Below are 24,702 nucleotides of genomic sequence, written 5' to 3' on the forward strand. Positions count from 1 at the left end.
GTATTACGTGTAGACACCCATTCTCGGTATTGAAAGGTATATCCTACCATATTTTACCAGGCCGTTATGAGACTAAACTAAGAAAATCAATATGAAGGTCATTTGATAAAGTAAAAACCCATGTGTGTGATGATGCCGGGCTGTTAACGATGTGGCAGCTAGAGGTTAAAACCCAGAGCTAAAGATGTTTAACCCTGAACATTTAGTCTAGTTTTCTGCGAAAGGGGAATATATCCAGTGGGCTTGCTTACAGATGAGCCCATCGGAACAGGGGCCAAAGGCTAAAAGGTCATCCAGGGTCACGCTCCGTGGGATCTTTTGCGACCCCTGCCTCAGAACCCTACTTGTGCTGAAACGTTGGGTGGAGGTCATTTGCCAGACAGCATTCGGAGTAGGAACAGCTATTGGATAGAAAATAGATCGACAGATATCATAGCGAAGCATATTTTTTTGCCAATTCATGTTGTTCATTAACAAAAGCAAATACTTTCCAGTGCCCTAGATATATCGATGGATTAGCCCCTTTCTGCTCTAAATATTAACTTTATAAGCCTCATTCATGGTTTACCTAAACCTAAATTCAGACATATTTGTGGGTCAGAGATAGGAGGAATTATGTTAAATGCACAGTAGATGTAATGGGGTGATTTTTACTCCCCCTCCCCCCCCCCGCCGCCCACATATTGAATGAGGACACGTGGAAAGCACCTCCTCGTGCAGCAGAGACTAATCCATACAGACTGTTATTACTTGGCCGACTTGGAAATGTGAGCCGAGATCACAGTTTCTGAGGAGCCTCAGAGGTCTCTGGGCAGGATGAATTGTTATATGGTAGCTTAAAAAAACACAACCAAAGTAAATTCCGTTAAGGCCAGCTTGTTCCTACTTTCTCCGTTGTTGAAATGACCTGTGCTTTAAATGACCTGCGATAGACAGCTTCCCATTCCTTTACGCCTTGGAATGTAACCTGTCGTTCCTTGAGCCACTCTTTCCCCAAAGGAAGCACCTTGAAAGGGCAGGGACAAAGGGCACAGGTTTCCTGCTCCTGTCCACTGTCCTCGTTATCATGCGTCTGGCTTACCCTGGACTTTATCACAAACCAGCAGCTGTTCCTGGTGTGATCATGGCGTGGGGTTATTAGAGAAGCAAAAGCTGAGCTCTCTGTACAAATGCTTCCTTAGAATGTTCTCTCTTTCCTCCGTACCAGCTGCAGGGTAGTGATAATGAAATATTAAATTCATTTTCAGATATCAAGATGTACCATCTTTCTTCTGTCCTTGACTGGACAGTGATCTGGTTTGCTGGTTGGTGGGAATACAGGAGAACTTCACTCAGGCTAATTGAGATGGAGCTTTAGTATGAATGGCTAAAATGCTTGAATTAAAGATTAAAAGAGAGACAGTGTCCTTCAAAGTCTTCAACGAAAGGCAGTAACAAGCGCCACTTACAAGGATTTACTCAAAAAGAAATATTGGATTAAATGGAATAAATCAGTAATACAGTATTTATATTTATTTCCACATCCCTAAAAAGAAGGTTTAATACTTGAAATATTCTTAATCCTATTAAATATACCTTGCATGCTCATTTCTCTAATATTCTTTTTATCTTAATATTACAAAGCTACATTTTAACATAGATTAATGGGATTATACTGACTCAGATTTCAGCGTTTATCTCCTTTCCATAAAACAGGAGACAGTGTTTGCAAATCATAAGAATTGGAGAAAAACGTACAATCTGCCAACCATAAAAGTTGGTTGGAGAACTTTCCTACTTATGTAGTAACTTCAATAATTCCAGTTTTTGAGGGTGCTGTGTTATGGTTATGACACTTAACAGCCGGACGGCTATCTTGATCGGTGAAAAGAACCCCAAACATTCATACATTTTCATTTATTCAAAATGGAAAATATGGTCTGCCTAATTCTGTCATCCTGCTGGATTGTACTGTGCCAAAAGAACTTTAACGTGTTCGTGTTTAAGCTGTACCCACAAAGATGAAAAAAACGATTAAAACCACGGGAAGCACATTTAAAATGCTAAACATCGCTTCCATTTCAAGTGGGGAACATTGATGAAGTTAAATATACTTGCATATTGATTTGCTTGAATTTATGCAGAAAAACACTTGCCTTTGATTTCCTTTTTTTTAAAAAAAAAGGATTTTAAATTGAAAATTACTTCTCAGTCTTAAAAATTAAGGACTCTTTTTCAAGCATTTGTGGGCCTTCTATGGGGGTTATGCCAAAGGTCTTTTAGAAAAATATATATTCCTTTTCCTGTGGGTGGTACCTCATGGTCCTGTGTGTCATTCATTTTCAGTGGATGTGAAATAAAAGCTCATTTTTTCTATGGTTTGCATAAGTTCTAAGATTTGAACAACATGTGATGAGTGAAAGGAGAGAGAAGGGCACTAACCTGAACGTGTGGGTGGCATCTCGTTTTCCCCGTGCACCTAGGATGCTGGCCTGATCGGTGAGGAAGCAGGGGCACAGACGACTCACGTTAGCTGCCCTGGGTCACAGCTAGTCTAAGAAAGACTGAAAGCTGGGTGTGCCTCATTGCAAAGCTCATGATGCTTTTCCCCTTCCTCTGCTGAAGTACCTTCTCCCTCATTTACCATCCAGGAGGTGGGGACAGATGCATTTTAATCTGTATTGCCCTGTGCAGGCCCCAGACCTGTTGACTCACAGTCAATCCCCTGGTGGAGGCAGAGGGCTGAACACACAAGTATTTTGAAAAATAACCCCAGGCATACGCGCTGCCTCCTTCCTTCTACTTGAGAGCAACCTCTGTTTAGATACCTAAATTGCTCTTATTTTAAAAAAATAATAATAATTACACAGTGACTCAAGAGCAAGGGAAGAAATCTGAGCAAATATCCCCCTTTAAAATTAAAGATCTGAGGTGCCTGGGTGGCTCAGTGGGTTAAAGCCTCTGCCTTCAGCTCAGGTCATGATCTCGGGGATCTGGGATCGAGCCCCACATCGGGCTCTCTGCTCAGCAGAGAGCCTGCTTCCTCCTCTCTCTCTACCTGCCTCTCTGCCTACTTGTGATCTCTGTTTGTCAAATAAAACAAAATCTTTTAAAAAAAATAAAAAAGTAAAAAATTTTAAAAATTAAATTAAAGATCTTACTTAAGTAACAAACAGGCTTCTGGTTTTGGTTGAAATCCTGAAACCTTTGGACTGTGAAGATTCCAGGTTATTTCTCAGTAGGAAACATCTTAAAATTCCGTTTGAAGGGATGCCTGGGTGGTTCAGTCAGTTAAGAGTCTGCCATCGGCTCAGGTCATGATCCCAGAGTGCTGTGATCGAGTCCTGCATCAGGTTCCTTGCTCAGCTGGGAGCCTACTTCTCCCTCTGCCTGCGGCTCCCCCTGCTTATGCACGCTCGCTCTCTCGCTCTCTCGCTCTCTGGCAAAAAATAAAATTAAATTTAAAAAGAACTTTGTTTCAAAATGATTTAGCCATAAATACTTCTCATTTAAGTCCTCTTTGGGATATCATATCTCAATGATAGTAGTCAATAATTAGGTAAAATCAGTGATGAAAAATACACAGAACACTGGAGATATTTGAATAATCTTTTGAATAAAATACTTGAGTTGATTTGACCTGAAAGCATAGTGAAAAGAGCTAATTTCACTGTTTTGGTTGAACGTAATTCTATTCTTTAAATCAGAGTCTTTTTTTTTCTTTCTTTTTTTTTTTTCTTGTAAGCTCATAAATGCTCTGAATTCTCACTAATCATTACTAATCTTTTGGAACACTGTTTGTATAGGGCATTAAAATTCACTCGGCTCATGAATTAAAATATTTTTGTTTTGTAGTATGCTCTTCAATTTTATGGATATTTGTGTTTCCGTGTAATTTAGCAGTATATGTTGCAGCTCAGTCATATTGCTTGGCAGTTTTAGTTGAATTCAAAATAGAAATCACTTTCTTTTTGACAACTAGTATAATGAATTGGCTGGCTGTTGTCAAATTTTGTGAAGGAGGAAAGAATCCTTTTGTGATTTCAGAAACACATTTATTGACATTTATGGGGTTTGGGATAGTGTTTGAAACACTTTGTCACAAAAGGTGGCTTTGACGTCAAGCTATCGGAAATATCTCGTGTAGAATTTACCTTTACTCTGTGGTATGGTTATTCTGCAATCGACTGATTTGGAGATTTCTTCACTTTCTGTAGGAATCATGAGGTATGATATTGATAACATATTTTACTTTGAAGATTACAAAAGTTAATTTAGCAAGGCATAGGGATCTGGGACAAAATGTCTGTATTAAACACTGACTGGTTTTGCTTTGTGCATGCCTATTTTGCAGAGAATTTTAAATATAACACTACACTCGCAGAATCAACTGTTTTATAGATTTTCCTTCACCCTATACTTGAAAGAGGGGAAACATTTGTACTGTGCTGTGAAATGTCTCATGGTGTTCTCTTAAATAGCATTAACTTCTTGTATGTGCTTCTCTACTAAATTCTTTGTTCTGTAGTAAGAGGAAAATACAGCTTTCTTTGAAATGATTGGATATTCTACTTCTCTTCTCAAACCTCCTTTCTACTTTATAGTTCCTACAACAGCAGCCAGCACCCCTGACGCCGTTGACAAGTATCTTGAGACACCTGGAGATGAGAATGAACATGCCCATTTCCAGAAAGCCAAAGAGAGGCTGGAAGCCAAGCACCGTGAGCGAATGTCCCAGGTAAAGTGACTTTTCTGTCCTTTAGTTTACAATAAAGGGGAAATTTGGGCCTGGCCTCTGCCTTGGAGTCTCCGTAGGGGCTCTTTGGCTGATGAATGAATGCCTAGGGGCTGAAAGTGTCTTTAATTTTATCCAGATCTTTAAAGGCATAAAGTCTTAGTTTTATATGTTTGCTCTAAAGGTATGGTTTGGGGTGTTTAGAATTCTCCCTGAGCATGCCACTTAGGAGAGATCCAGTCCCACTAAGTATAGCAGGAATTCATAAGCACAAATTAAATTATGTCTGCAGCATTCTCTCTGGTTTTATTACTTTGTATATACATAGCCCTGTAACCATGATGTTGTAAATTAAAATCCCTTAAAATGATCTGTTAGTAAAGATGAATTTTTTTTTTATTAGATGCCAAAGTGTTAGACCTTTGAATCTCACATTTCTTCCAAAGCCAATTCATAGGACCATGGGAACCTAAAAGCAATGTGAACCATAATGATCCTGTCACTGTGTTTTGTAAACAATCGATAATGTAGCAGCGGTTCAAGACTGGTTTCGCACTCTACAACAAAGCAACACCAGGAACACAAGAGATGGCATTTGGCACTAGAAGCTTTCTTGCTCCCGGTGCATTGTTCTTTTCATCACATTGTGTGGCAAACCATGGTTTGTTTTTTAGCAGATTCTTTATGAAACAAATTGATAAATTTGTTCAAAACCTGGCTAATTTATATCTATTAATATCAGTTACAATTTCTGATATGGCTGTACAATAAATAAATTGTATTTATTAAAGATAAATAATAATTTTAGCCCTTTCTCAGATGCTTCATTCATTCATTCAACAAATATATATATCAGCACTTCCTTGTCAGTTACTGCCTAACTTGAAGCCTACAATTCAGAGTATGAAAACCATAGGAAAAGTCAGATTTAAGGAAACATAAGTGAGTGAATGAGGAAATCTCTCAGGTCAAAGTCAACCGTTCCCTTTTTTTGGTGTTACTATTCTATAGTAAATATCAGAAAGTATTACTGATTTTGGTAATATTTAGCAGAAATACTTAAAGTTTTCTTAATAGACATTAAATAGGACTCATGGGTTAGTCTGCTATATATTTTCTAAGATCACAGGAAGTCTTTAGAAGATGGCATTAGTCTTGGGCTTTAATTTTCTGTATTCTCTGGTATTTTAACTTCTGGGGCCTTACCAACTCTAGGGAGACTGCTCCTCCCAGGGTTAGCCAGTTCCTAGAGGTAGCAAATGACTAGCCTTCAGGCACACCTTTCATAATCAAGCCAACCTCTCCAAAGTCCATTTCTACCAGATACCTTCTTCATTTTGCTCCTCCTCTCTGGCCCACTATCCACCTGCCCTGTTCACTTCCAGGCTACGTAATAGATAGCTAGGGAAAGCCTTTATATCCATATATCAAAATTGTTGGACTGCCCAAATCTAAGCCTGCTTCACCTGCTTACCCTGACTCACCCATTCCTTCCTGAGGAAACCGGAGACTCCTGGCTACATTTTCCCCTCACTTCCTCTGTCTTAACAATCCACCCTGGGGCTTCCCTCCTTCCTTCCCTCAGTGGCATGGCATGGCATGCCACTCCTCTTGGGAACTGTATGTGAGTAACAATCTTTTCAATGGCATCTGTCCCCTGATCTGTTGACCTCACTATACTTGAATATGATAAAACCTATATATTTTTATAAACATATCATATATTACTTGCTTCAGGGGGTAGAGGTCTGTGAATCATCAGTCTTATGCAATTCACAGCACTCACCATAGCACATACCCTCCCCAATGTCTATTCCTCCTACCCCACCCCCCAGCAACCCTCAGTTTGTTTCCTGATATTAAGAGTCTCTTATGAAAAGCTATATTTTAAAAAGAACTGTTTAGGGGCACCTGGGTGGCTCATTGCATTAAAGCCTCTGCCTTCAGCTCAGGTCATGATCCCAGGATCCTGGGATCGAGCCTTGCATCGGGCTCTCTGCTCAGCGGGAAGCCCGCTTCCCCCTCTCTCTCTCCCTGCCTCTCTGCCTACTTGTGATCTCTATCTGTCAAATAAATAAATAAAATCTTTAAAAAATAAAAATAAAATAAAAAGAACTGTTTAATGTATCTGGAAAGACACAATTACTTTTTTTTTTTTTTTTTTTTAAGATGAGTGACCATGATCCATGATGCTTGAATTTATTTTGGAGTAATAACAAGGGAAGAAAAAAAAGCTAAACTACTTTAGCTGTAGAGTATAATGTGCAATAGTAGTTTTTGGCCATGATGAAAACCTAAAAGCAAGTTGAACAAGGAAGCTAGGTAGAATGGAACAGTAAGATTTCACCTGAAGGCAGTTCTGGAAAGCAGGATTTTTCATTAGGAAAAACACAGGCTGATATATAATCACCATTAAGAAAGCAGTTGAGTCGTATTTATTGGCCCTGAAATGGCATCTTTTATTTTTTTTTTAAGATTTTATTTATTTATTTGACAGACAGAGATCACAAGTAGGCTGAGAGGCAGGCAGAGAGAGAGAGGTGGAAGCAGGCTCCCCACCGAGCAGAGAGCCCGATGCGGGGCTCGATCCCAGGATCCTGGGATCATGACCTGAGCCGAAGGCAGAGGCTTTAACCCACTGAGCCACCCAGGCACCCCGAAATGGCATCTTTTAAACTTAAATCCTATCTCACTGTTTCCCTGTGAAGCTTTCAGAGCCTTCTCACTGGCCTCAAATTCCATTTCAGGGACAACGAAGTCCAAAAAAAGAGTAATAAAAAAAATAAACTCTGAAAGCTCCCATTGGCATCTCCAGTGCCAAGTAACTTATTAGTGATTTTTTTTTCCTACATGTCAGTAGATATTCTAGATCTTTCTTAGAATAGTAACTTAGTTTTAGCTTAGCACATCTATTTAACCATATAAATCTTTATGGAATTTCTTCATCTTTTAGTTATTATAAATAACTGTGTATCTGACCTAACTTAAGAGATGTGATCCTAGAGCAGAGAATGCTGTCTGCTTATTCCAGTGGCCCGAGGATAGAGAGATGCCTGAGATTAACATTTATCTCCCTAATCTGTGGTACTGAATTCTAAGGACTGTTTGCCTTTGTACTTGCCTGCCTGCCTCTTAACTTTCTATGTATTAGTTGTCATTTTCTCTACAAGAAACAGCCAAGTCTTTGAAGATCCATAAATCTGATGATCCTAATACTTTTGTTCATTCAGTGGGGAGTTGCTTTACAAGACTATATGGAGCAACATGAGAATTTTAATTTCTTCTTATTGTAATTTTTGTTACTATTTGTTGTCTTATGAGCACAGAGATTTGACGGGGGGGGAGTTTGGTATTTGGGGGCCTTGGTATTGGGTTTTTGGGCGTCATGATAACTAGTAGATTTCTGTTTGCATATGTTCTGAGTTGTGTCTAGAAAATAGAAGATTCTGAATAATCTATAAACACTTTTATTATATATTTATATATCTTATAATAATTATACATATTACTTATGGACTTAGCAGTTGTAATATATCCTTAAAATGAAATTCTCCAAAATGAAATTTGACCTTTCTCTGAATTTATTATTTTTAAGATAAACATCAATATCTTAGGAATAGTCCTTTTCCTGTCACCAAATACAAGAAAACTTAGCTCATCCATTGAATTTGCCATTGAACAATTTTTATATAATTATATATGTAATTTATATATACTTGTATGTATATTTATATATTATATATAACTAGACATTTATATAATTAGCTATATAAGAATATAACTTATTTAAATCATATATATGATATATATGTAATTTTTATGTTTTATAATGGCAAATTGGGCAGTAGAGGATAAAAGCATGGTCCTTAAAGCCACAAAGATCTTGGTTTATATCCTTTATTCTCCTTTTTTTTTTTTCTCCGTGACCTTGAGCAGGTGACTTAATCTGGTCCATAAATGGAGATCACCATGACTAATCCCACAGATTATATAAAGCGCTTAATACAGAGTCTGCTATGTAACCAATCTGCAGTAATGTTATCTATTACTGGGACATCTCAGCAGTAGCCATTGTTCAGAGAGACATTGAGCTTACGGTGTATGCTTACCTTGCATTGAATAGGCCTAGGGTGATGGTATCAGTGAATCGTTTTGTGAGAGCATAGGATATTGTTAAATTCCTCTAAAAATCAAATTCGGTTTCATTTTCAACTAATGTTTATTTTCAGTTTATTAGCTAAATAAATATAATTATTCCCTGTATTTCCCCAGCTCAAAGTTTACAGGCCAGGTTCTGAACGTGCAAGGTGGAATGGCAAAAATGTAAAGATATACAGGAGATCAGTTTTCACAGTCCAGTAAGACATTTGGCTTCTCTCTCAAACTAATTTTGAGATTCCTTGCCTGAAGAGTTCATAGTAGAGTACTTCCACTGTGAATATTCTCAGAGCAGGAAATTGAAATATTTTTATTGCAAGCTGCAAGCCTTATCCATAAAGCAAAGGTAGTTTTCCGCAGCCCCCTCCCTACGGCTGCCCTTCATTAACTCTTAGAGACACTGAGGCATCTGGGATAATGTTTCTTTTCTTTTGTATTCTCTTCTTATTCATAGCAGTGGGGCATTTGTTCTAATCTTGTTGTGACCTTCTCTGGTTATTTTTTTACATGTTCTTCAACTATAGTAGAAAATTCACTCCATCCTATTTTCTCCATAATTTTTATAAAAATACCACAAGGAAGCTAGTCTTGTCTCGTACACAGCAAATTAATGCTAGAGTATAAAATACCTAAATAAAAGCCCACACAGTGATTTGATAAGTTATTATCTCATAGAAATTCTCTATCACTAGTTTTTTATCCAGGTCTCTCTATCTCGCTCTCTTTTTTAATCTTGATGTCAGAAAAATCGATTCCTTGTGAAATAAATACCTATAAATAATAGGCCCTTATGGTATGGAAATCAGGTTCTTTTATGCTTTGTGTGTCTACAAAGTATGCAAGTACACATCTGTCAGTAGATCATTACTTTGCTTCCTTGATCTTCCCATTCTTTATTTCACCTGGCTCAGTTACGAGTTGCAGTTAGAAAAGCTCTGCTTGACAGCAGAGTAGTGCACTTGAAAAGGAAAGGCAGCCATAGGTGGTTAAGAATCTAGTATCATTTCATTTCAACAACAGGCAGCTGCAGACTTCTCCTCTTTGCATTCAAGTCAACGAACGAACCTCTCTCAGGGTAATAATCCTGGGTGAACTTCAAGGATGAGAAGAGGAAGCTTTCTCTTCCTACCAAGCAGATTAGCCTGGTTACTAAATTAGCATAACTTGCCAAAAATATGTTTGGCTACGTTCAGAACATTATAATGTGTACTCTCTTGGAATTTCTGGAGGTACTTCGGGTATCCTTTGCTGTGCATGATGGCGGTGGGTGAGCAAAAGGCCCTCATTACCCGTCAGTGGGATGGCTCCGAGGAGTTGTGACAATGGAAGCCTTCTTTTCCTTCCTCCATCGTGTAACGTCTTTTTGGTAGTGTGTTCACGGCATGTGTGCGCACGCATAAAATGTTCATGCCTTCCCCCACTTTACTGTTTGAGAAATACACAGCTTTAAATTTTATAACTTACTTTCACAAAAGACTAAAAAAATGCACTCAATTTAATGGAGGAAATCTTTGTTCAATATATATATATATATATATATATATATGCCTTTTATGAGTCATTGACATTTGTGCACATCAAATAAAATGACTTCCAGCCATTCCTGAGGAATAGCAAAAAAGACCAACTTTGTTTCAAAGTGTCATATTCCTTCAATAAATGTGAGCCCTGTGTTTAATATTCTGCTACGATAGATGATTTCCATCTTAGTGGGAGGTCAGATAAACCATTTTGAAATAGGACTGGAATGTGATAATTTTTTAAAATGTTTAAAATGTCAAGTACAGAAAGGAAATAATGTCTCATTAAATATAAATTGGGGGGAAAAAGAACTGATGATTTTAAATTCAAATGTTTTCTCATTTTGTAGGTCATGCGAGAATGGGAAGAGGCAGAACGACAGGCAAAGAACTTGCCTAAAGCCGACAAGAAAGCGGTTATTCAGGTAAAACCCAGGCTAGTTTACCCAGCAGCACAGGCCTACACATTTCCCAGCGTCTCTGGATGAATGGTTGTATTCCCCGGGTGGTTGTTCATAGTCCCATCAATTTGGTCTGTGGCTCATAATTGTCCAGTAATTCAGTGTCTTAAATTTTTTCTTGTATTTGCTTTTAATTAGCTCAAGTTACAATTCATTTCCATAAAACTCCTATTGTTATTTGCTGCCTGCTTTGTATCAATACATCTTTCTGATGGCCAAAATCTGCTGCTGCTTCTTCCTCTGGCAAAAATTACATCATGATTAAAATTTGTGACAGGAACCCCTCTCAAAACTACCTTCGAGGAAACTATGAGAGTCTCCTGGTCGTTTTCTGAAATTAAAATACTTTGAGTAAGAGGAATTCTTTTTATCTGTAATGGATTTCAGAGTTTTAAGAACACAGAAATTTATCCGGTATTACGGTTAGTCAAATCAGTCTTCGGGGACTAAATATAAAATAATGATTTACGGTGAGAAATCAGGTTGGGAGATGGAGGACAGAAAAGGGAGGAAGACCATGAAACATGGTGAATTAGTCAAAATGTGGAGGGACTATAAATCTTTGAGTGAACCGACATACGATGCCCAGCTGGAAACACTTGGATTTGCTGCCCCGTCCTCCTTGTTCCGTCCTCAACTGACGTGTGTGTTTGCAACGACAGCACTTCCAGGAGAAAGTGGAGAGTCTGGAGCAGGAAGCCGCCAACGAGAGGCAGCAGCTGGTGGAGACGCACATGGCCCGCGTGGAAGCCATGCTCAACGACCGCCGCCGCCTGGCTCTAGAGAATTACATCACTGCTCTGCAGGCCGTGCCCCCTCGGGTAGGTCTCCCAGCTCCCGTAGGGCACCACACACACACACGACGGCTGGCAGGACTTCTATATATACCCAACCCTTCTTCCCTGTCCAATGACCTGTAACCAAGCATCATGGGAAGTTGGGATTTGGCCAAGGTATCAGGATTTTTAAAGTCATAACAGGAGCTAGAACTCAAGTTTCCTGCTCAGAGCAGCCTCCATAGTCTCTGAGGGGAAAGCCCTCGTCAGTCATGGCGTCCGCTCATATCAGGAGGCCAACAAGGTGTTCAGCAATAAATGCCCAGAAAGGCTTAGCAAGCAATGCACATGTATCTCTTCAATGAGCCTTCGTGGGAGAGTTTACTTCAGACGGCAGGAACATTCTGAGCATGAGCGTGTGTGCATTTTGTCTGTCTGTTCTATCCATTACTAAGGAATTGCTATTAAAGTCTGACATTTTCTCGTGTGAGGCTGTCAGGTTTTGCTTTTTGTATTTTGAGGCTTTGTTTTTAGGTGCGTAAACATTCAGAGTTGTTATGTCCTCCTTCACCCCACTGCTTCTCATTATGAAATACCCTGCTTCTCCCAGGTCATATGTTTTGTTCTGAAATTACTCTGTCTAATATTAAAGCTATTTCAGCTTTATTTTGATCAATGTGATCCTAGCATATCATTTTTCCATCCTTATACTTTTGTTTAACCTATCTGTCTTTATATTTGATGTGCATTTCCTGTAGGCAGCACACAGTTGAACCTCGCCTTTTAATTGAGAAGACTTCATGAACTTATTGATACAGTTATACCTAAATCTGTCATCTTGCTTTGTTTCCTATTTGTCCCATCTGTTCTTTGTCCCCTTTTTCTTCTTCTTTTTTTTTTTTTTTTGGCCAAATTCTATTAAGAATGTTTTTTATGATTTTTTTTGTGCTCTTTGTAGGATTTTTAGCTGTAACACTCTGTATTTTGTTATTTTAGTGTTTGCCTTAGGGTTTTAGAAAATGTTTCTAACAGTTCACAATATTATACCAGTATAAGTGATATTATGCCATTTCAGGTATATTAGAAGAAACTCATACTCAAATTCTTCCATTTTCCTTTTTCCCAATCTTTGTGCTGTTGTTATCATACGTTTTTGATACTACATTATTATTAATTTTCTTTCAAAAAGTAAGTTATCTTTTAAAGAGTTTTACATAATAAGAAAAATAATTACCATTTCTGGTGCCCTTTATTCCTTGTATAGATCCGTCTGGAATTATTTTCTTTCTATCCAGAGGACTTCCTTTAAAAATTTTTTTAATACATGTAGATTGGGAAAGAATTCTTTTGCTTGGGTATCTGAAAAGATCGATATTTCACCTACGTTTTTGATAGACATTTCTGCTGGGAATAGAATTTTAGGATGAAGTTTTCTTCTTCAGCCACTTTAATGATGGTGTTCCATTGTCTTACTTGCATAGTTTCCAATAAGAATACTTTTATCCTTTGTCTCTGTAAATAATATATCTTTTTATTATTTTTTTTTAAGAGAGGGGGGGAAGTGGGCAGAGGATGAGAGAGACTCATGAGCAGACTCCATACCCAGCACAGAGACCAATACAGGCCTCAATCTCATGACCCTGAGATGTAACCTGAGTCAAAATCAGGAGTCTGATCCTTAACTAAGCCTCCCAGGTGCCCTCTATCTTCTTTTTTTAAATCCTGCTACTCTGAAGATTTTCTCTTTCTCACCAGTTTTGAGTAATTTGATTATGATGTGCCATAGGGATTTCAATCAGCTGTTACCCCCATCTGGCTGTTTTTCATCTCATGCATTTCATATCTCGAAGTTTAGTCTGGTTTCTGTTTGTTATTTTTATATATTCCGTTTATTAAGTGTTTGAGCCTGTGGAATACATTATATATAGTAACTTGTAATACCTTTGGTTGCCACCTCTAACAGCTATGTCAGCTTTGGGTCGATTTTGATTGATTTTTTTTTTCATTATATGTGATATTTTCCTTCATTTCATACCTAGTAGTTTTTTATTGGCTGTTAGACACTGTGAACTTTACCTTATTGAGTGCTGGGTACTTTTATATACCTCTCTTCTTGAGCTTTGTTCTGCAATGTTGTTAAATTACTCAGAAACAGTTTGATCCTTTCAGGTTTTGCTTTTAAGACTTGTTCGGGGGATCAGAGTGGTTATCAGCTTATGGCTCCTTATTCTCCAATATGGAGGTTAGGACCTACTGAGTAATCTACCATGAATACTAGTATTCATGTTTTCCTGTCTGGATGGTGAGAGCAGGTGCTATTTCTGACCTGTGTGAACACCAGGCACTGTTGCCTCTAGTCCTTTTGGATGGTTTTTTCTTCTCCATGGCCTTGGTTGGGTTCTTTTACTTGCATGCCCTGATCATTACTTAGCTACTTTCTCAAAGGCATTGCATGCACATCTGGGCAACTCTCTTCTCCTGGCACTTGCCTGTGACTGCTGGCTGCCTTCATCCCTCTAGACTCTCATCTGCCTTCACTGTGGGAGTCCACCAGGCTCCAGTTGGTTCCTGCACCTGGAGTGACAGCCTGGAAGCGCATGACGAAAAGCTGGAGGAGCTGGAGGGCTCATCTCATTCGTTTCCCCTTTCACAGTGTACACTACCCGTCACCTGATGTCGAATATCTCTAAGAAACACAGTTCTGTCTCTTCTGGTTGTTACAGGTGACCGGGTAAATCTGGTTCTCATTACTTCATCTTGGCTGAAAGGAGCAATCTGCATAAATTATGTAACTAAACCAAATAGCCACCCACTTACATTGATGCCCCTCATTTTGATTTTTCTTTTTCTGCGGACATTACGGTACAGAAAGCTGAAAGCTCTGAGGAACCTTAAAAGAGCTTCTGGTGCTCTTATAGATGGTGAGACAGGATTGACCCTGTTCCACCAGTGATGTCACTGAGATCAAGTGCCCGGTTCAGGGTGACACTGCTGCCCTGGCTAACAGAGTGGAGCTGCGAATCACAGCTGACCACCACAGTCCCTCTTATTAGACCACGCTTCCTCTCTGAACAAAAATCTTTTGGAAAAAAAAATATCACATTAGCATTTTCATTTCCTATTCAGAAAAAAAAATCTCTGTCCTAGCACTGTTCAGTAAAATTCTGTTTACATGCATTTGGAGAAAAGTCCCTTGATTCCTTGGTGCTCTTTTTGTAGAGGATTCGATTTGGGGGTCAGGGGCATCGGGATCCTTTGCCAGGGCAGGGCAGGGGGGCAGGCGTTGAGACAAGAATGCTAACTGCTGACATTTAATGGAACGTTCCAGCCGAAAGTCCTGATCTCCAAAGTAGGGTCTTCGCTAAGGGACATTGATGGAGTTAAATACAAGATGAGGACTGAACGGAGTCGATGCAACAAATGCATGTTTCAGAATTTTGGGTTCCGTGCAACCCGCCATCCCACGAAAGACAGTGAGGAGAAGAGCGTTTGCCAAAGCTTCCTGTGTTACCAAAGTGGATCGTTTCAGGCTGGTCGTAATCGTGCTTGTTCTGGGCCTGTCGATCTCTTCATGTAGAATTAAACATCGTGTTTATTTGAAATAAAAATTTAAGACTGGATTAGGGAGAACTATTTTATTGTCCAAAAAAAAAAAATTAGGGGCACTTGCATGGCTCAGTCAGTGAAGCATCTGCCTTCCAGTCAGGTCGTGATCCCAGGGTCCTGGGATGGAATCCCACACTGGGCGCCCTGCTCAGCGGGGAGCCCGCTTCTCCCTCTACCCCTGCCCTATTGCTCATGTTCTCTCTCTCTCTCCCCCTCCCTCTCTCTTTCACTCTCTCAAAAAAATAAGATCTGAAGGGGCACCTGGGTGGTTTAGTCACTTAAATGTCTGCCTTTGGCTTAGGTCATAATCCCAGGGTTCTGGGTTCAAGCCCCACATGGGGCTCCCTGCTCAGCAGGAAGCCTGCTTCTCTCTCTTCCACTCGCCCTGCTTGTTCTCTCTCTCTTTCTCTGTTGAATTAATAAATAAAATCCTAAAAAAAATAAATAAAAATAAATAAAATCTTAAAAAAAATCAAGATTGTTGTTGATTGATCCAAGAAGTCTATTGAATTCATACCTAGAAATGCATAAAACTCTCCCATGTGATAAAAACTGGGGCTGGATAGTCCCAGGCCTACAATCTTGGCATTTCCTGCCATTTTTGTTAAATTAATGAGTGTTTTATTTAAATTTTATTTTGAGTGTTTATTTTAACACATAGCTTGATAGGGCTCTGCACTTTGAAAAAAATGCAAGAAAGTTCTAAGTCCCTTTTTAAGATCTTTCTGTATTGCTATTAGAAGACAAAAAAAAAAAAAAGAAAAAAGACAAATCAGGAGTGTGCCAGTTACTGTCTGAGGAAGGTCATGTCTTATATTGGAGCCATAAATAAATTTTTCTGAGATTTCCATCATACTTAACACAGTGCCTGTTAAGTATGAAATATTCAGTAAGTGTTAGTTGAATATAAGGAAATGAATTAGTCAAAGTGTTTTTTTTCCTGTGGATTCTATAGCTGAGAGCACCTTCAAAATTAATATCCCGTTAACCCTGACCATATTCCACCAGTTACAGCCTTTGCCACATGGGAATCTGAAATAACATGGATGGTCTCACTGAGGCTCAGGTTTAATCCATAATTTTATCTACATTTTTCAACCTGAGCTTAGACCTCTTAGGTGATGATGTTTTTATACAGCTAGGAGGCTTTGCTGTACTAATGAATTTCATTTGTGGGTCCTCATGTCTGTGCTTTATATTCTAAATTCCCTCTTTCATGAATTATGTGCCCTCTGGCTAATCCAGTAAACAGTCAGTCTACAAGTGCCTTGTTTGAAGTATGTGTCGAATTTTACAATATCCAAATACTTCCAGTATTACAGGAGATGGAACAGTTGCGTTTTCCTCAGGAATAATTTGGTCTTTGCCCTCAGCATAAACTCTTAATCTGTAGAGAGCTAGTGACTCTTCTAAGGACCAGCCCCTTTAATTTTTTCACTTTTCTTGAAGTTTCCTTAGAAAATCAGAGTTATCCCTCTGCCCCCCCACACACCCTGAGAAATGTGAAATTCCTCTCCAGAGTTGTATCACACAATGGATCACTACCAAACTTAAGTACTTCCTAAAACTAAATTGTCATCATTTTAAAAAACAGACCTCTACCTGTGCTTCTGACTTCCTACTTTCTCAGAGCTCATATCAAGGCAACTTACAGCCTCATGAAAGATGAGCTAAATGTGATCTGAGCCTTCCTTTTTGTAACTGTCAGGATTCTACTTCCTAGATGGAGAGAAGACAGTGATACTGCCTGACTAGCCAACATTGTCTGCAATCTGGAGAGCAGTTAGCCTTAAGCAAGCTCCTGTACAGTTAAATAAAGGCTAGATAGGAATTTCTGTTTAAAATAAAGCTTCCTGGGCACCTGTGTTGCTTAAGCAACTGCCTTCAGCTCAGGTCATGATCCCAGGGTCCTGGGATTGAGTCCCATGTTGGACTCCCTGCTCAGCGGAGAGCCTGCTTCTTCCTCTCTGCCTGCTCCTCCCCCTGCTTGTGCTCAATCTCTCCCTCTTTCTCTCTGTCAAATAAATAAATAAAATCTTTTTTTTTAAATATATATTTTTTAAAGATTTTATTATTTATTTGACAGAGAGATCACAAGTAGGCAGAGAGGCAGGCAGGTGGGGGGGGAAGCAGACTCCCCACCAAGCGGAGAGCCGGATGTGGGGCTCGATCCCAGGACCCTGGGATCATGACCTAAGCCGAAGGCAGAGGATTTAACCCACCGAGCCACCCAGGCGCCCCATAAATAAAATCTTTTTAAAGAAATTTTAAAATGGCTTAGGTCTGGAAAACCTCAGGAGCTCCTAATTAGCAAGAACTGAAATGTGCTAAAAGATGAGAGACGAATTACAAAAGATTTCTTTGTAATTCTGAGATTTTTGGTGTCTTTATAGATACTTATTCTAAATCTCCCATTAGATAACATCCTTTTTTTTTAAGATTTGTTGATTTATGTATTTAATAGAGAGGGAGACCATGGTGGGGAGGGGCAGACGGAGAGAGAGAATCTCAAGCAGGACGCTTAATGGACTGAGCCATCTAGGTGCCCCCTGACTACAATGACTTTGAAGCGTTCTCTGCATGGAAGTGACAATTAGGAAATGTTTTCATGTATTTCTGTCTTGTCTGTGTGCCAGTAGTTTGTGTTATTTTTTTTCCCTGTGTCATGATGGCAGCCTTCTTCATACTAAAAGTAGTCTCCTGCTTATATCTGATACCTCACACTCAGATTCTCAACATTTGGTTGAGGGGGAGGAAAAAAATTGGCACTTTGTTTAGCACCAGCCTTCTTTCCTTTCTCATTTCTTTCTGATTAGTTTGACCAAATGTTAAATTTTCCTGAGATTCTGGAAAACTGCCACGTAGAATTCTTTGGTAGAACGTTAATGTAATGATTTGTGAGATATATCATCAGAGAACGTGATTTTTGTCCTGGGATGGAGATTGAGTGCTTTCTAACGGCAGGGCAATAAATATTCAATAAGAAGCAGCAAAATCATTGGAGAAAATAAAGGACAGAAATTAATGGGTACAAAATTGAGGTGCTTAACTTACCCATTTTAAAAAGATTTCATGTGATATTGCAAACTCCCCTTCTCCCTTCCACTCTTCATTTTCTACTAATCACTTCGGGTCAAAAAAAGAGATGTGGGCATTTATAGAATAGCGTAGAGAGCATGTATCTACACGCCAAGGTAAATATGGGACATCTGAATCTCAATATAATGGACGGTAAATAAGTTAAAAAGTATTTGCCTAGTTCTTAATGTTGAAGGCAATGAGACAGATGAGACAGAAGATATGTAAGACATTCTTCCCTCTAAATTTTAATACACCAAAAATTTTGTAATGCTGATCTGAACGTACTTGCAAGTACATCAAAGTACTTAAAAGTACCTGAAAAGACTGCTATGTTGAAAATCACCTTCTATGCTTATTGTCCATCCATTCATCATTCATCTCTTTATTTTTAGTTGAGATTTGTTAAAATTGATGAGCACAAGGAGACTCGTTGACTTGAGGGCTTTTAAGGACAGACCCAGTAACAAACAAGTGGAAAAGAAAACAGGAGAATCAGCACTCATTGAGCAAAATCCTATAGCGTATGATGAGTGGTTTGTATGGTGTTTCAGGAAACCTCTCAATAGGACCTCCTTACCTTGCTTTGACTCTGCCAGGCTCAACAGACAGATCTTCTAAAGACCAACAGGAAGTATGTATGCCAGAGACCCTAGTGCTTTCTGTTTTTAATTGAATTAAGTTAAATAGAAAATTATGAAGTAGGGGGCGCCTGGGTGGCTCAGTCAGTTGAGCATCCAACTCTTGATTTTGGCTCAAGTCATGACCTCAGGGTTGTGAGATTGAGTCCCACAGTCCCACATTGGGCTCTGTGCTCAGTGTGGAGTTCATTTGAGATTCTCTCTCTCCCTCTTCCTCTGCCTCCTACCTGAGCTCTCTTGTGCTCTCTCTCACTCTTTCAAAATAAAAAATAAAAATCTTAAAAAAAAAAAAAAAAGAAAATTATGAAGCATGTAGGAAAAGCATTAGTGTGAAAGCTGTCCTGTGCCTCTGAGTCCATATTCATCACCAGATTCCCTCCACTGCAGAGCCCTGTTTCATCACTGCCTTTGAAGTCAAAATAGCTCTTCATCAGATATCATCAAAACGTGCAGCACCAGGATGTCCTATCTCATTCCAGCATAGGTCGCATCTACAGATTAATATGTTGATATTTTCATTTCATCCTTCAATATCAGAACCCATTATGAAAACATAAATACTTCATTTTTTAGACAAAGGCATGCTAACACATTATTTAATTGTTACAGACATCTACCCTGTTAGAACAGACAGCAACTTGGGACCGTCTCCCAAGAAACACATACGCAAACACACACAGAATTACACATGGGTTTCAGGGAGTTGGTGTTTTTTTGTTTTTTTTTAACATCATGTTAATCACCATACAGTGCATCATGATTTTTTGCTGTAGTGTTCCAAGATTCAGTGTTTACGAATAACACCCAGTGTGCCCTCCTTGATACCCATCACTGGGGTCACCCATCCCCCACCTCCCTCCCCTCTGAAACCTTCAGTTTCTTGGAGTCCATAGTCTCCCATGGTTCGTTTCCCCCTCTGATTTCCACCCCCCTTCATTTTCAGGGAGTTCACTTATTTTGTGAAGCTCATCCACTGATCTAGGTTGCATTTGGGTTTTTATAAGTGTGTCTCACGTTTCTTCACATTAACGTTTCCACTAGATCAAGGCACTGTGGTTAGCAAGAGTATGAGCAGAGGGTGAAATGAAATATAAATGTCCATATCTTTGAGCATGGTGTAACCAGTGAGAGGATGTGGGAAGAAAAATGCCAAAACGCAAGCATGAATATGCAAAATTAAAACATAATTGTAACTCTCATCTAAAAAGTCAAGATTGTGTCACCGTTGGCATGTGTAAGGTGATCAGACTGAAAAATCTTTTCAAGGGTCTGTGGTATACTTTCAAGGATCCTTTGTTTATGGTTTCTTCTGCAGCTCTCTGGGCTTTGCCTTCTGGGTTATATTAATGTGTTCATCATTAAGGGCTTCAGCGTAGCTCGCAGCTTGACTAAACAAGAACTGAAGACCTGCCCTACAAGTCCAGGGAATTTCTGGCCCTTCTTTGCTCTCAGTTTGATTGATCTAAGCTCTGTATCCAGTGTATGCTAGAGTTGGTCCAAAAGTGTTGATTCTGGGGTTTGGGTCAGGTCCTAAACTCCAATTCTATATGCTGTCTTCACTGATTTATAGATGTGGTTTGTGTAACTCCACTCTCTGTATTCTGCTACCAAATGTGTGAGGTTCTTTTCCCTCACGTTAAATAATTCTGACACTAACAAACCCATCGTTAGCATAGGCCCCACAGGTTAAGGGCTCAGACCTATCAGACTGTCCCCTATTTCAGATGCCAATCCCAAGTGTCAGATTTTTTCCACACACATTTTTCCTTCTGATCAAACAGCCATGAATCGGGGGTTCCCATAACCCCCTCCTTAGGTTTAATAATTTACAAGAACAGCTCCAGGAACTCAAATCAGTGCTATTTATTTGTGTATTTATTTATTTTATTTACCATATAATATATTATTTGTTTCAGGGGTACAGGTCTGTGATTTATCAGTCTTACACAATTCGCAGCGCTCACCATAGCACATACGGTCCCCAGTGTCCATCACCCAGCCACCCCATCCCTGCCACCCGCCTCCCCTCCAGCAACCCTCAGTTTGATTCCGGAGATCAATGGTCTCTTATGGTTTGTCTGCCTCTCTGGTTTCATCTTGTTTCTTTTTCACTTCCTTCCCCAAGATCCTCTGTCTTGTTTCTCAAATTCCTCATATCAGTGAGATCATATGATAATTGTCTTTCTCTGACTGACTTATTTCACTTAGCATAATACCCTCTAGTTCTATCCACATCGTTGCAAATGTCAAGATTTTTATTTTTTGATGGCTGGTGGACGTTGCTTCTATAAACGGGGTGCACATGCCCCTTCAGATCACTACATTTGTATCTTTGGGGTAATACCCAGTAGTGCAATTGCCAGGTCATAGGGTAGCTCTATTTTCCAACTTTCTGAGGAACCTCCGTACTTTTCCAGAGTGGCTGCACCAGCTTGCATTCCCACCAACAGTGTAGGAGGGTTCTCCTTTCTCTACATCCTCACCAACATCTGTTGTTTCCTGACTTGTTAATTTTAGCCATTCTGACTGGTGTGAGGTGGTATCTCATTGAGATTTTGATTTGTATTTCCCTGATGCTGAGTGATGTGGAGCACTTTTTCATGTGTCTGTTGACCATGTGGATGTCTTCTTTGCAGAAATGTCTGTTCATGTCTTCTGCCCATTTCTTGATTGGATTATTTTTTCTTTGGGTGTTGAGTTTGGTAAGTTCTTTATAGACTTTGGATACTAGCCATTTATCTGATATGTCATTTGCAATTATCTTCTCCCATTCTATTGGCTGTCTTTTGGTTTTGTTGACTGTTTCCTTTGCTGTGCAATAGCTTTTGATCTTGATGAAATCCCAATAGTTCATTTTTGCCCTTGCCTCCCTTGCCTTTGGTGATGTTTCCAGGTAGAAGTTGCTGTGGCTGAAGTCAGAGAGGTTGCTACCTGTATTCTCCTCAAAGATTTTGATGGATTCCTGTATGACATTTAGATCTTTCATCCATTTTGAGTCTATTTTTGTGTGTGATATAAGGAAATGGTCCAGTTTCATTCTTCTGCATGTGGCTGTCCAGTTTTCCCAGCACCGTTTATTGAAGAAACTATCTGTTTTCCATTGGACATTCTTTCCTACTTTGTTGAGATTAGTTGACCATAGAGTTGAGGGTCCATTTCTGGGCTCTCTATTCTGTTCCATTGATCTATGTGTCTGTTTTTGTGCCAGTACCATGCTGTCTTGATAATTACAGCTTTGTAATAGAGTTTGAAGTCTGGAATTGTGATGCTGCCAACTTTGATTTTCTTTTTCAACATTCTTCTGGCTATTCGGGGTCTTTCCTGGTTCCATATAAATTTTAGGATTATTTGTTTCATTTCTTTGGGGAAAAAAATTGGTGGTATTTTGATAGGGATTGCATTATATGTGTAGATTGCTTTAGGTACCATAGACCTTTTCACGATATTTGTTCTTCTAGTCCATGAGCATGGAATGTTTTTCCATTTTTTGTGTCTTCCTCAGTTTCTTTCATGAGTACTTTATAGTTCTCTGATTACAGATTCTTGGCCTCTTTGGTTAGTTTATTCCTAGGTATCTTATGGTCTTGGGTGAATTGTAAATGGGATCGACTCCTTAATTTCTCTTTCTTCTGTCTGATTGCTAATGTTTACAAACTGTATATTGTCTCTCTTCCTTTCTGGTCTATGTTACTTTTAGGCCCTCTTTTTGCTTAGAGGACCTCTTTAAATATTTCCTATAGGGCTGGTTTGATGTTTGCAAATTCTTTTAGTTTTTGTTTGTCCTGGAAGCTTTTTTATCTCTCTATTTGCAGTGACAGCGTGGCTGGACATAATATTCTTGGCTACGTATTTTTCTCATTTAGTGCTCTGAACATATCATGCCAGTCCTTTCTGGCCTGTTAGGTCTCTGTGGATAGGTTTGCTTCCTGTCTAATATTTCTACCATTGTTAGGTGACAAACCTCAGTGCTTTATTTATTGTTAGCAACTTATTATAAGGGACATAACTCAGGAATGGCAGATGGAAGCCATACATGGGGCAAGGTATGCAGGAAGGGATGTGGAGCTTGCATGCCGTCCGTGCCCACTGCTCTCCTGGCACCCCATTGTCTTCACCACTGAACCCCATTGTGAGGGTTTTTTTTTATGGAGACTCCATTAGGTAGGCGCAACTGATTAAATCCCTGGCCACTGGTAATTAAACTCAGTCTCTGGTTCCTCTCCCCACCCGGGGGGACAGAGGGTGGGGCCAAAAGTTCCAAACCTCTAATCACAGACTTGGTCCCTCTACCAACCAGACACCATCCTCCAAGAGTTACTGTGTTAGTGTACCAGAGACAACTCTTCATCACTTCAAGGGTCTTAGAAGCTCTTATGGCAGGAACCAGGGATTAAGACTGAATATTCTGACAAAAGATATCACCCTTGTCACTCAGGAAATTATGAGTTTTAGGAGCTCTGTGTCAGGAACTAGGGAAAGAGACCAAATATACATTCCTTATGAGGTCACAGTACCCCAAATCAGTTATTTCAGAGAAATAGCAGAATATCCTGAGAAAAGCTATTTAAAGCCCACCAGATTTAACAGGAGGTCACTAATTGTGAGTGACAATTAATACCACCCTTACTATCTGTATGTTACAGATTTCAGCACCTGTCTTTAATTCTCTGGTTTGCCATCTGTATAAGCTACCACTTGAAATACATGACTTAATGAAAAGGATTCTTCCTCCTCCATTTCCAGACTGGGGTTAATTGTTCTACGCTTTCACAATTGGGGTTGTTCCAGCTTTTGTTAGCCATGTTAGAAAAAAGGATTAGTGGAAGCTTGAAATGAGATTGTGAAGTAGTAAGATATTTTCCTCCCTAAGAAAAGACAAGCTAGAATATGTTGTTAGGACAGAATATATGGAGGCTTTGTTCCCAAGTCCCTGTCAGAAGTCATCTGCTTCCATGTGGAGGAGGGAAGGAATGGGAAGATAACTTTCTATTCTCCTGGGGGCTGCCATGTTCTATGACCGCACAAGGCCAGAGCCAAGGCTGTTACCTGGATGTGCCGGGAAGGGGTGATCTGATGCCTCCCCGTTATCAAACCTTGAGACACACTGAATGGGGGCAGGCACAAGAATCTGTGCTCTTTGCTCAGTTGCTTCCTCAAGACTTCAGGGTTGGTCATTGGCCTTATATGCATTTTTTAAAAAATTTTATTTATTTATTTGACAGACAGAGATCACAAGTAGGCAGAAAGACAGGCGGAGACAGTGGAAGGGAAGGAAGCAGGCTCCCGGCCAAGCAGAGAGCCTGATGCGGGGCCTGATCCCAGGACCCTGGGATCATGACCTGAGCCGAAGGCAGAGGCTTTAACCCACTGAGCCACCCAGGCGCCCCTTTATATGCATTTTTAACTACAGAAACCATGTATGTGCTCTTCTGATGAAAGAAATGTGGATGAATTTTGTAGTGAACTTTAAAATTTTAGCTCAACTCCTAGCTCTAAAGACAAACATGGCTGTGATCCAAAGGTTCCCATGGATGTTTCCCTGAATGACTTTTTTCCTCCAGGTTTTTCTTTCAACAGTGGGGGTGCCTGTGAAATGCTGAAATTCTAAGGGTCAAAGGGGCAAAATAAATTTAACTGAGACCATGTCAACCAGAAAAAGGTTTAACTCTTTAGAGTGGTTTTTTTTTTTTAACTTGCACAGACTTTGTATACATTCTACATTTATATGCTTAAGATTTCTTGAAATCC

At 39.5% G+C, this 24,702-nt stretch overlaps 1 protein-coding gene across 1 annotated transcript in view; it reads left to right on the top strand.

The window, feature by feature from the left end:
- APP (amyloid beta precursor protein) overlaps nucleotides 1-24,702 on the top strand; it is a 275,311-nt gene that overhangs the window by 178,104 nt on the left and 72,505 nt on the right. Inside the window, 3 exon segments of the mRNA XM_047721518.1 lie at nucleotides 4,584-4,717; nucleotides 10,743-10,817; nucleotides 11,516-11,674. Of these exon segments, the coding sequence (XP_047577474.1) occupies nucleotides 4,584-4,717; nucleotides 10,743-10,817; nucleotides 11,516-11,674 (368 nt within the window).

This window comes from Lutra lutra, chromosome 1 (genome assembly GCF_902655055.1).
Source record: "Lutra lutra chromosome 1, mLutLut1.2, whole genome shotgun sequence".
Classification (NCBI taxonomy): domain Eukaryota; kingdom Metazoa; phylum Chordata; class Mammalia; order Carnivora; family Mustelidae; genus Lutra; species Lutra lutra.